Source organism: Ornithodoros turicata, chromosome 2, assembly GCF_037126465.1.
Source record: "Ornithodoros turicata isolate Travis chromosome 2, ASM3712646v1, whole genome shotgun sequence".
Taxonomy (NCBI): domain Eukaryota; kingdom Metazoa; phylum Arthropoda; class Arachnida; order Ixodida; family Argasidae; genus Ornithodoros; species Ornithodoros turicata.
The window spans coordinates 116,698,123-116,710,523 of NC_088202.1; the positions used below are offsets into that span (position 1 = coordinate 116,698,123).

General features: G+C 45.8%; 2 protein-coding genes across 2 annotated transcripts in view; both read right to left on the bottom strand.

The window, feature by feature from the left end:
- LOC135385974 (uncharacterized) overlaps window positions 1-6,203 on the bottom strand; it is a 12,434-nt gene extending 6,231 nt beyond the window's left edge. Inside the window, exons 1-6 of the mRNA XM_064615634.1 lie at window positions 6,048-6,203; window positions 5,585-5,986; window positions 3,139-3,367; window positions 2,911-3,070; window positions 2,572-2,726; window positions 2,387-2,510 (exon numbers count right to left, since the gene is read on the bottom strand). Coding sequence (XP_064471704.1) covers window positions 2,387-2,510; window positions 2,572-2,726; window positions 2,911-3,070; window positions 3,139-3,311 — 612 coding nt within the window. The 5' untranslated portion in view covers window positions 3,312-3,367; window positions 5,585-5,986; window positions 6,048-6,203. The remainder of the gene's footprint in view (window positions 1-2,386; window positions 2,511-2,571; window positions 2,727-2,910; window positions 3,071-3,138; window positions 3,368-5,584; window positions 5,987-6,047) is intronic.
- Window positions 6,204-7,879: 1,676 nt separating this feature from the next.
- On the bottom strand, window positions 7,880-10,199 carry LOC135385975 (uncharacterized protein DDB_G0282077-like). The gene is made up of 4 exons (XM_064615635.1): window positions 10,093-10,199; window positions 8,650-8,685; window positions 8,037-8,309; window positions 7,880-7,964 (listed from the first exon to the last, which is right to left on the bottom strand). The coding sequence occupies exons 1-4, from the start codon at window positions 10,094-10,096 to the stop codon at window positions 7,954-7,956; spliced, it is 324 nt and encodes a 107-aa protein (XP_064471705.1). The 5' UTR covers window positions 10,097-10,199; the 3' UTR covers window positions 7,880-7,953.
- Between the last annotated feature and the right edge of the window lie 2,202 nt (window positions 10,200-12,401).

Below are 12,401 nucleotides of genomic sequence, written 5' to 3' on the forward strand. Positions count from 1 at the left end.
GACCAATGAAAGCCCCTTCGCCTTCTTGAGACGGAGAGGAAGAGAGAGACAAGGCGGAAATAGCGATTCCTTTCGCTCATAAATCACGAACCACGCAACGGACGAATCCCGTTCCGTTTGTACTGCAGTTAAGGTAACAGCATCTTTCATTTCACGAGGAATTTTTTTCCCCTTGAGTGCTCCTTTAAAGGGTCGGTCCAGTGGGGGAGGCCGCAGGGCCTCCTGGCTTTGCACTTCCTGGCTTTGCACTGCGGCCTCCAGAGGTGTTGTTAACACCCTGGATCATTGATGTCTCGCAGAGACACACTGTTAGTGCCGACCCTAGAGCGTGTCACATCCCTACGCTGTGCCGATGAGAGCCAAGAAGCTCGAAACGGCCATCCACAGCTGGGATGTGACACGCGTGACTTATAAACACATACCTCACGTGCAGCCACGGAGCATCTGCTCATTTCTATATATACAGGGTGTCCACGCTAAGCGTGAACAGATGTTTTAAAAATATATCAATCACTTTTTCCGAGATGAAATCAATTGCAATATAGCATATGCTGAAGGGCACTCTAGGGGACATTAACAGACTCCTAAGGCAATGTCTTAATTAACTTTCAATAATTAACATTTTAATTATAAAAGCTACGAAGTTGCTCCAATGAGAACATCTGATCTCTTCGGTCACCAGATACCAAAACCGTTTTCAGAACAAAAATCCGTTCGGTAGATCGTCCCCAAAAATTCGTGAAGGAACGCCATTTTTTTTCTTTATTTGGTTTATTGCGCATCTTCAAAGAAGCGGCTTCCCTTTACCCCCAGTGTGAGAGAGTGAAAGAGCACAGTGCCACCTCATGCGTCGAAGATTAGCTTTAACTTGCGGAAACAAAACAAAAACACAAATCTATCGGGTGACTCTATCGCGACTGCCCTTATCTTGGGCTGCATTTTCTGTTTTCTTTTAATCTTTTTCCAGGACGCAAGAGGCGATAGTGTGCTCTTTCATCCTCTCCTATTGGAGGCGAAGGAAAGACGCGCCTCTAGAGATGCGCAATGAATAAAATAAAGAAAAAAATGGCGTTCCTTCACGAATTTTTTGCGGACGATCTATCGAACGGATTTTTTTCTGAAAACGGCTTTGGTATCTGGTGATCGAATAGATCAGATGTTCTCATTGGAGCAACTTCGTAGCTTTTATAATTAAAAAGTTAATTATTGAAAGTTAATTAAGACATTGCCTTAGGAGTCTGTTAATGCCCTCCTAGGGAGTGCCCTTTAGCATATGCTATATTGCAATTGATTTCATCTCGGAAAAAGTGATTGATATATTTTTAAAGAATCTGTTCACACATAGCGTGGACACCCTGTATATATCTATATTATACATATATAAATTGCCCCCTTGTACCTCTTGTACACCCTTGTACCTCTCTTGTCCTGACGAAGACAGTGCCACTGTGGAAACGTCGACCGTTCTTTTAAACGTTTCACAGCATATTCTAATCTATGTGTTAAATTACCCATTAAATAAATAAAGTTTTGTTAACTTTCCTGTATTCTGTCGTCCATGTCTTATTATTTTACTTTTACACACACACACACACACACATATATATATATATATAGCCGACTCACTACCCACTGCCACTATCCACCTCTATCCAGCCCTGGCTATCACTAACTACACAGCCACAACAGCTGCGGAAGCCTTGTTCCTCCCCGGCGAGTTGCCCCTTGGCCGCGCTGCCTGCCGGAGGGAGAGGTGTGCTCCTCTACCAGTGCGCATCCGCAGCACGCGGGTATGGGAGGAGGAAGGGAGGAGAGAGGTTTTCCCGAGGCTTCACACAGCTATCAGAAGGTCACGATTTTCCAACTTGGTGGTTCTAATGCTAACGCATTAAAAGAATATCGCGGCATGCAGGCATCTCATACAGTTACGGGACGTCTGGAGGGCACCTTTCCTCCTCTGAGCCACGCGCTCTTTCCGTTCTGGGAGTGACATCACGCTGCCGGAGCTTCTGCAAACGTGGAAGCAGCGCTGATCTTTAAAATACGTTTATTTAATATCTAAGCAATTATCGGACGAAAAAATTAGCTGGGTAAATTGTCGTCCGATGCCTGATATAGTGGTATCGGTTTCATAGATGGGTTTCCGGATGTGACATTTCTTTTAAGGTCGCTTCCACAACAGTTAATATGTCGTGGTTCACTCTGCGACCCGCAAGGAGGTGCATTGCATAAGAAGCGGCAGAGTGGCAAGGTAGAGTAACAGTGTCAGTGTAACGCTAAGACATGCTGGTCACCACGTTTGGTGGACGGGAATGAATTCACATAATAGCACGTGCAACTACCGAATATAAGAGACTGTTGGCGAAACAGTATACCGGACACTCACATACGTTGGTTGGTCTTCGTAATAACTTCCATTCCAGACGTTCGGACCGGTGATACGACACTTCGGGTCTGTATGGTGATCCGTGTTGTAGTCCACCCTCAGGATCAATGCGTTCAACTGATTTCTGCGTGAGGTGTTTCACATGGATGCATGTGTCATTTCTAGGTATGTTACACGTCACGGACCTAGATATGGCGTCCTCGAACAGGGCACGCACGTGAGCCTTTTCAGCCCTCGTTCCCTCGCTGAGAATTACCATACCTAAGACAACATAGGATTTCCCATGAGGAACTTCAGTGGTGTTGGAAGGCTTGTTACGCTTCTGAAGCTTGCGGAGCGCCTAAGGAAGACACATAGAGAACACATAGAAAACTACCTGATACTTCAAACCCTATACTTTGCATATCCCTATGTCCTACTATGCTAAATAGCCGTTATTTAGCATACATGCGAGCTTCTATTACGTTCACGACCAGTATTCACTTTGGCGTCTGCCATTTCACCGTAAGAGTTTCAGCAATCACCCTAAAGAGCGTGGTAATGTCATCCACTTCTTTCACAGATGTCGATTTATGAAGCGTTGCACGCAAGACGCCGTAACCAAAAACGTTGTCTTTCCGCAGCTCTTTGAACTCTTGCGATCCCTTTCGAGATTTCATGCTCGATATAATGGCCGAAAGGTTTCTGAAAGTGGTTCGTGTATCATAGCAGCGAGACGTCCGTGTTAGTCACAAGCGTGGGCTGTAACCTACCTGTTGCTGAATGATATCCCTGCGACAGTTTTAGTAACGGTCTTAGCGTATGTTCGCAGACGTCGTAGGGCATCGTACAGTTGAACCTCCGAGACCAACTTTCCGGCTTCATTTATGGTGACGGACTCAAGAAAGAGAAAGTCGCAGAGGCCGTCGTCCGGGAACGGAGTCATAACTTTTACCGCATCATTTCCGTAGGTGCACAGAAGCGGTTTTGATGTGCGTTTACCTGTAAAATGACTTACCTATAAAATGAATCGATCTATTTCAGTTAACATTGCGGAAACAGCACGAGCACAACACAAGAAGCCTTGAACGTAGTTTTGCTGCAAAAGTATCGAAAAAAAAAAGTAAGGAAATCATGACAGTGGACTTGTAGAAGACTTGTCAGGCCATATCTTATCTCTGAGTATACGATGTAAAATTGGTTTATAGCAAAGCTCTTAACCGAACGTGAAGGTAGGGATCTTGCGAACTACGACAGCGTTTTTACGGGTAACATAAATAAAAGCAAGACCACTTGGACAGAGGAAGCACTAATGTCATTTCCGTTCACGTGGACCTGTGAACCACTGACATAATGGTAATGGACACGAATGATCTCTTCCTTTTTTTTCCTGTGAACTCCGTGCCTCGTGGTACATTCCGTGAAGCAACACGGCGGTGTAGAAAACGCAACGTGGTATCTTCAGGATGCAACAGTCACTTGCTCGCCTCAGTCAAGACAAAGACATACAGAAGAAATCTACACAAGACTTCAAGTCGTAGCAAAACAGACGAACGCCGACGACCTTTTCGTCTGACCTTTGCATGACAGTACAGTTTTCGTATGTCCACGTGGCGGTGTCCATTTGGAGCTGGTGCCAGCGAAAAACTGGAGGCCGAATGCGCACTGCAGACTTCATCGCAAAAAATCGCTACATAGCGGTTGGCCTTAGAAGAAAGAAAATTACAAGGCTGGTATCAGAAAAGATAAACGGGAACTCAAATATGGGAGTAACAAAATTTGAAGCGGCAATGTTAATGTTTCTTTTTTTTTTAAATTCCGTGTTGGTGCCGCGAAGGTAATGTTAATGTGCATGTTCCCTTTCCCCGTTTCTTCACCTGTTTGATGTACAGATTGAACTTGCAGGAAGGCGTCGAACCTAGTGCGTCAATAGCATGCCGCTATTTGTTATACATAATATTCGCCTATAGAACGTTGGTCGGCGAAACACGCCACTGCAACACAGCACAAAAGAAATGGGAGGAAGAACGCCCGAGGCCGAACCCAGTGTATTTTTTCTTCCGCACTGAACTGCGGCAGTATGGAAGATCGGCTAGTTTAGTTTGCAACGGTAATGTCTAATCACGCTTTCGCCGGCATTGCTGTTTCAAACCTGATTTATTTGTAGGATGTACCTGATAGAAGACAAAAGAGTTGAGTGTTAGCAGTGCTACTGGGCAATTCAATGAACGGTTTTTCTATGTAGTGTAGTGTTTTTCTAGGTAGTGTTTTAGTAAGGAAGTGAGTAATGAACTCTGTATAGAATTCCACAACAGACTGCTGCACTGGAACTGCTATTCTACATTAACACGGTATGTGATTACTAGCGTCAGCTGCATGATATAATATTGTATGCTTCGTTAATACGATAGCGTTATTCTGCGTGAGCGAATACACACTACTAGCGCTGAAGCAGATCTGCAGGTCCAACGGCAATTCGTGACCAATCCATTTGGAACCACTATGTTTAGTATGTGATCATTTGTGGTCCGTTAATGATCTAAGGAGGCGTCTGTGTTCAGTGATACGTTTGCAGAGAATTTCGCCGCAGCAGTGCTGTTGCACTGCGTCGTTGCCCCAGCAGAGAGAGTTCTTTGTTGTGTGTGTGTATGAATGTGCGTCGTCTAGTGGTTAGAAAGCTGTAAGTAGACGCGGCTATTACCAGTTGTCTGCTGTGCTTTATGTTTTTCTCCTGTACAATTCCACAAATTTCGAAGTGCTATGAAATCAATTTGAGGAATCGCATATCCACAGTTGTCCCATCGCTAAAAAAATTGTTTTCTGGCAACGCTCGCAAAATTTCGAGTTTGTGTAATGTCACTTAGAATCTTCCTTGTTTGAAAGGGACGTCCCCTGCCTGTCTTCTGTGATGCCTCGAGGCCACACAAGAGGCCCTCTTCCGTCCATTCCATGAAACAATGTGCTTTCAGTCGTTCTTTCTCGACAAATCAGGATACGACCCCCCAGACCAAGTATGATGTCACAACAGTGGGGATGCAAAGCCACAAATGAATGTCGGTGTTACAGAATGCGTTCTGTCGTGCTAACATGTTACAACGTATATAAGCAGCTCACAAAATTGTGTACTGAGGCATCAGTTTCCACACTCTATTTCTAGAGTTTTCCACCGATAAATATTTGGAAAGCAGCTCACGTCATGTGAACACAGGGCTCACTTACGCGAGATGTTGACGGCCGCCCGGCCCTCGAAGGGAACAACGGCTTTCTTTGTGCTCTCGGGTGAACTTGATTTTCCCTCCTTTCGGTTGCTTTGTGTGCTTGGACTAACTTTGATACGGGAGGTATCGATGGGGAAACTCTTAGAAGAAGAGGTAGATGTAGATACTCTGTTGCTGCTAAAAACGCTGGGAGTTGAACTGCTGCTTGGCTTCCTGGAGGCAGTCGACGTGCGATGCGTCGTCGTAGAACTGTCTTGTGCAAATTCGGTGGTGTCCGGTTCAGTCGCTGGCTCTGTTGTCTTTCCTGTAGTCGTCGTTGACCTCGTCGCTTGTGTCAGATCCAAGTCTTCGCCAAGTGCCAAATGATGAAGGCCCTCGTCATCTTTGTCGATATCAACATGTCCTGTAGCATGCACAGATGAAGGCTAAATTACGTCGTATGGTCGTATGAGTGTTATGCTTACCCGTTGGCAGAAACACGAGCAGTAGCACAAGTGCTGATCCCAGCACTGTTACTAGAGATACCGTTGCAATGGCAATTTTACCTGGGCCAATATTCTTAAATGGATAGTACCTGAATGAAAGAATGTCTCGTAAGCTGAAAAATAAATATAGTACTCGTGTTAAGTACGATTATTTATGTAGGTTCAATGCCTTATCTACATAGTTAAGGTATCGTGTATTACTTGATTTGTAGCATTGCCCTTGAACATCAAGAGCTATATATGGTGTTAAGTGAAATTCTATGAGCATCTTTTTTGCGTCAAACGTGAGACCCTGCTCAGCTACCATCGGCATATGTTCTCCATTGCTTGCAAATATCAAGTGAACGTCCAAGCACAAGCCAGTAAACATTTAACAAGATGCCTGAGGCCCACAAAGCCCACAAAGCTCACAAAGGCGTCAGAACGCCCATGCTGTCACGAGCAGTCTCTGGCCTCTGTCGAGAGTCGGGCAAGGGGCAAACGGGAGCGAATCTGTAACCGCCGAGTGTCGTTCGGTACTCACGTTGTTTCCTTTCGCTTTTTTTTTTATTTTTTTATTTTTTTCTGGGGAGGGGGATGCTCGAAACGGTCCGTATTTTTTTATGACAGTGCTTCGAAGAATGCAAACACGATTGAAAAAGAAAAGTGCAGGAGGACAAAAGAGACAATGGGGAATTTGGACACAAGCAGTGCAAGCGAGCTGTTATGTGTCGTGTGTTGTGTGTGTGGTTACCGCTGATTCACGACATCGTGCATCAACGTATCTGGGGGGCTCCGCCCGGCTCCGACATACCTAAGATATTTGAATTCGATCTTGTATTAATGCATTTAACGCAACCTTCCTTAGAATTCAGTCCGTCCGCCTATTCATTGTCCAAATCAAAACTGTACGCCTCGTAACCCAAATAATATCGTTTAAGCGTGTCGAACATTTTACAATCGTTATGTTGTTATGTTGTTGGGCGAAGTAAATCAGTTTAGTGTGTACCCTGTGTCTGGCCTCCGGTTCATTCCGCTCTCAGGGCGCGCCTGATTACCGCAGCGATGATCGCAGGTATTTGAGCAGGGATTCAACATCCCACGACACGGTCGCACGACGCGATTCATCCGACTGTCGAATAAAGTCTGCAATCACACTGACAAAACTATTCGTACGAAACCGGTCTTGTTGTAACGTCGCGGTGGTGTCGCATCAGGGTGACGGTAAGTCGGCGACATCCTTGGAAAACGACTCCGCACGGCACGACTTCTTTCGACTTCGGCCTCTTCGACTTTGTTGAAAGCAAATCTCGCTTTTCTCATCAAGCTACTAATCAGCTGTGGTGCAGCTGACGATAATGAAGAAATGGAAGCGCGAGTTAGTGAGTTCTGGGCGAAATTTTTCATTCACATCTGCAAGTATATGAAGATACCATAAGCGGAACACATTCTCGTGAAGGTATTTGGTGAAGTACAATATGTAAATGAATAAAATAGTGAAAAGGCGACAATAAATAAATATTATTACGGCTCGGAGTATAGCCGAAATAAAAAGATTTCGATTTGACTGACACTTCCCTCGATCGCGGCTGTGACGCCGTAGGGTCGGAGGACCATGGTCAGTATATGCAACAAAGTGAGAAATCGAGCTGTTTGGTGATCCATTGGAAACGTTAAAAGCCCACATGCACATGTCATGTTTGTCTGACATTGGAATGGGAGCGGTTTGACTTTTGGTATTTTAAGTTTGATTAAAACTAGTGCATGTCAGTCAGTGCCTTGCCGTGTACGTCTTTTTTTTTGTGTGTGTGTGTGTGTGTGTTCCCAAGCAGTGAGGTCTTAACGTTTCCTATGAACATTGTCACTTTATGCTAGATGCTATGCAAGATTGTGAATATCAACTTCCTTACGAGCCAGCTGGAATTGTGACACAAATGTCAGAACAATGTGAAGCGAGAAGAGACAATAGTGTCTTCCAATGCATCTTACGTTGTTGCCAACTGTACCCGATGTTGCTGTTGTCAATCACAACACCGCTTCCCGAAGCTTCGGCCGCACACCCGCCACTCCCACTGTCGTCTAACCTGCAGCCTGAACCAGACCCTTGAGCACTTCCCGATCCTCCAGAATGTCTGGACGTCCTAGACACCCTGGATGTTCCCGATATTCTGGATGTCCCTGAAGCTCTGGATGTACGGGATACTCTGGACGTTCCAGACGAATTCTGTCGATGACCAGTGTAGCTTCGGGAGACGTGTTCATCTGGAAGGGAAGATCTCTTACACTTTGGCCCTTCTTTTCTTTGTTTCATGCGACGTGCTCTTAACATACGATGATTAACATGTAAGAGTTGTATAACGTGATACCCAAGCGTCTTGGGACCCCGGGGATTGTCTCTGCGCATGCCCACGATCCTAATTTTGTACAACACGCTGTCACGCAGACTTGCTGGATTGAATTTTCTCTGTTCAGGATATTTAACGTTTTTCAAGTACACTTGTGCAGTACAGCTTTTATATAGCGTAGCACGAATTGAATACACCGAATGCTTACACTACACAAGATAAGCTACACTAGCATCACAGAATTGCATGGTACTTACCACTAGAATGCGCCGATATCAGCGTTTCTTCAGAATCTGTAAAACACAATTCTTAAGTGTGTGGGCTGGCACACATTCATCCGTCTATAGCAACAACTCTTCAGGACTCATCTTAAGATAACAGGCTGAACCGGAGCAAGAATGTAGAACCGGGGATGACGTGCTGATGTTGCGCTAAATGCAACCGTAAGGACAATCTTGCAGGTAAACAACAGACAAACTGCTCACTGGTTCGGACCCCGGCATATTTTCACGACCCGAAATACCGGAATTCCGGGATAACAAGTTTCGGTTTTCCTGGCAACGAATGGTTGGTGGTAGGTGTGAAAAGGAAAGAATAATATCATACCTATACCTACGATGTTTCCAGCGTCCATTCAGCGAAAAATATCCGTTGCATTCCGAAAACGAACGTCGTTCGGCTTCGTTCACGGCACATAGTAAACACATTATCTGCTCACCCAAATCACCGCGCAGACTATAGGCGAGAAGGGCCACCAAGTAGTATTAGTAATTAGTATTCTCTCTCAATTAGTAACTTCTGCGAAACCACGAGGATCCTTCCGATCCGAGCGAGACTACACAAAATATCGCAGATTGTTGCTCTTTTGTTCTTTTCATTGCCATCAATACGCTAATTTGAAAGTGAAAAAAAAAAAGGAGACATTTCCGGAAAACAATACACTCGACTGTGGCACTATGGTATGAAGAAGAAAATGAGAGAGAAGAGTGAAGTAAAATAAAGGGTAGGGTAAAAGTAGGTAACGCGTACAGTAATAGCGTTGATGCGATTTGGACACAGTCCAATATGACCTTGTGGGAACAGTTGCACAAAACACATACAGAGATCCCGAATTCCCGGCTCAAGATTGCAAACTCTACTGGTACTGGCCCTAAAGGCTACCTACTGGTAGCCTTTATGCTGGTGGAAACATTACATGAGGACATTTCAATGATGAATTAAGCAGGTTCCACATTAATGTGAATTTTTGAGCACTTATTCACAGACACGACACAAGGCACTCGCCAATGAAAGTTATGAAAAGAAAATGCTGTCATCGGGGCGATATCAGTAGGAAACCGTTGTCACCTTATACAATTCCAAGAAAACATGTAACGTGCGCTATTGAAGCAAGTTTCTTTAGTTATAGCGATTTTTACGATACAAAGGGAGCATTCGCGACCAAATGTTGGTCACATGCTGCGTAGTTTCCTTTATTGCAATGAAACCAAGACCTCAAAATGTCAGTTGCAGATAAATGGACAGGAAAAGATTCCCACGTCCTCAATGTGCTTGTTGCGATAATCTCAACACGCAAGCCGTTAAAATGCATTTGAGATCTAGCATCCCCGCGGTATCACACTTCTGTTACAGTCACGTCAGAGAAGCGTAGAGATTTCAGGTGAAAATATGATGGTATTCTGGCTGAATAACATATTTACCCATTATGAGGATTTGAAGAACCAGGTAGTCGAAATGGGAGTGGAATACTTCTTTCGTTTCTTCTTCTTCCCCAGGAAGGCAACCGGAAACATTCTCCTCTTCCTCATTTGACGCTCTTTATGCTCTTGTTCTTCCTCCTCTCTTGTTCTCGGTGTAAACTATGTGGTACATAGCCATACCGACTACTTCATCCCGTAGCGTACAAGTAGCTCCAAGTAGCGTTCTGCTTTGACATTAAATTGACGAGTGGAATGGATGATGAAACATGATTTACGTCGCGAGACACTATTGAGTGTGAATGGTGTTCCACGTTTGGTTTCGAACCAACATGACTTATTTTCTGTTGCATGCTTTTCGAAGAACGACGCTTCTTGAACCAATGACACGCCACCATCCGACGAAACAACTAACCACCCGTTGAGAGCCTTTCCGTAACATTTCTTCGCCGGTTCGCTGAATTTTCAACCTTTCTACAACTACCAACCATTTGCGAAACAATGACGCTGGACGCAGTTCATAATGTTTCTAAGAACTTTATTGTCATACTTTTTTCCCATTGAATTTCGCATTATATGGGGAAACTGGCATCTACCATGGGATCGAGGGTAGCTTACATTGTAAATAATAGGATGAGAGACTTGACGTCATTCTCCATGAATCACAGTAAAATGGTGTGTGACACAAAATATAAAAAGCAGGTTATTCCTTGCAAGAAGTATGTCGTGTACCAGATAGCGTTATTGTGTGGAGCAAGCGACGTCATGCAAACTGGTCGGTGTGTTGGAGACCTGTAAAGTGGAAACTTCCTCTGCGACCGAATGGCTCATTATTTTTGTGTTCACTGCTCCCCGCACTTCGCGGAAAACGACCGGCCACCGTGAGGTTTTACCGTTGTTCCACCCACACACGTGGTCTGGAAGCAGTCACCAGATTCTGACTCCAAGACACGCAGGATCGGGTTTCTGTGGGCCGCGCCTCGCACATGTCCGTGGCCGACGAGAAGAGGTAATAAATTTTGAGTTCGAAGACGTTGTGGTCAGTCGAGCTAACGGTTGTGCGAGGGATGTTGTCTTGTTATATTTTTGCTGAGTGTTTCGTTTGAATACCGCGAAAGGAGGACATCTGGGGGACGAAAAACAACCCAGAGAGCGGGGGAGTTTGGGAAATTGGAGGGACTTGGCCTGCGGACTCCGTAGCAAACGGACCTGCTCGGAGGCTCGGAGTGACTTTGCCATATCATGTAAATTTTGTCCACTTAAAATCTATTGCTGTAAATAAACCTGTTACCAACTATTGAATATCGTCTGCTGTCGAGTGCCTGCAACTCAACCGTCATCATCACCGACAACTGGCAAGCCACGGGGATTCAAGAGAGAGGAGAAAAGAACCACCTTTACTGGCGCAGTCGACAGGGATCCCCATCTTGGCCAGAGGAGCAGCAGCGAGTATCAACATGAAACGGACAGGCAAGTCACTCATAGCCGCAGCCAGGGACAGCAGTATGGGCTGCTGGTGACGACGAGCCGTGACAGCTGAGTCGGAAGAAGCACCGCGACGGACAGCGGAATCGGAAGCACATCTGTGACGGACTGCAGTAAGTGCGATTCACCCGACAACGTTCAGCAGAACGGCGACGACCCAAATCACCGCGACGGACAGCGGAATCGGAAGCACATCTGCGACGGACTGCAGTACTGCCATTCCTCGGACAACGTTCAGCAATACGGCGAGGTCCCGAACCGCCGCAACGGACAGCGGCATCCAAAACAACTGCGACGGACTGCAGTGAGCAAGACGCTAGCGGCAACGGTCAGCGGGTACGGCATCATCGCGACGGACAGCGACACTCAAGGCACAACTGCGACGGACTGCAGCGAGAGTCGCCGTACAAGCAACGGGCAGCAACAGGAACTTCGGTCAGCCAACTGGGAGTGGACGGCGTTGGAGCGCAGCTAGCAGGTAGGAGATTACTTGCACTCCTCAGGGTCCAGTGTAGTCAGGGACAAGAATAGAGTTGGCTGGCGCATGCCCACGCGCAGTGGTACGGTTTACACTGTTAACGACGGGTGGCTGGTAGCGGCTAACATGGCATCGGGTCAGGGTGACACACCAACAGAGAGTCAGGATGGTATCACGCCGGCGGGGAGTGATCTTTCGGACGTATCACTCGAGCGGCTGAGACTTGAAATTGAACTTGAAAAGCAACGGGTGCGGCGCATTGAGTTAGAAATATCACGTGCGAACAGCGAAATGTCGTCGAGAAGCTCATCACCCCCACCAGTATCGCGAGAGGATACACTTGAGCGCT

What these genes read in the sequence shown, in the direction of transcription:
- LOC135385975 (XM_064615635.1), bottom strand. An exon ending in GATATCGGCGCATTCTAGTG is followed by an intron (nt 8,310 to 8,649) that starts GTAAGTACCATG and finishes CTTCCCTTCCAG; the next exon opens with ATGAACACGTCTCCCGAAGC.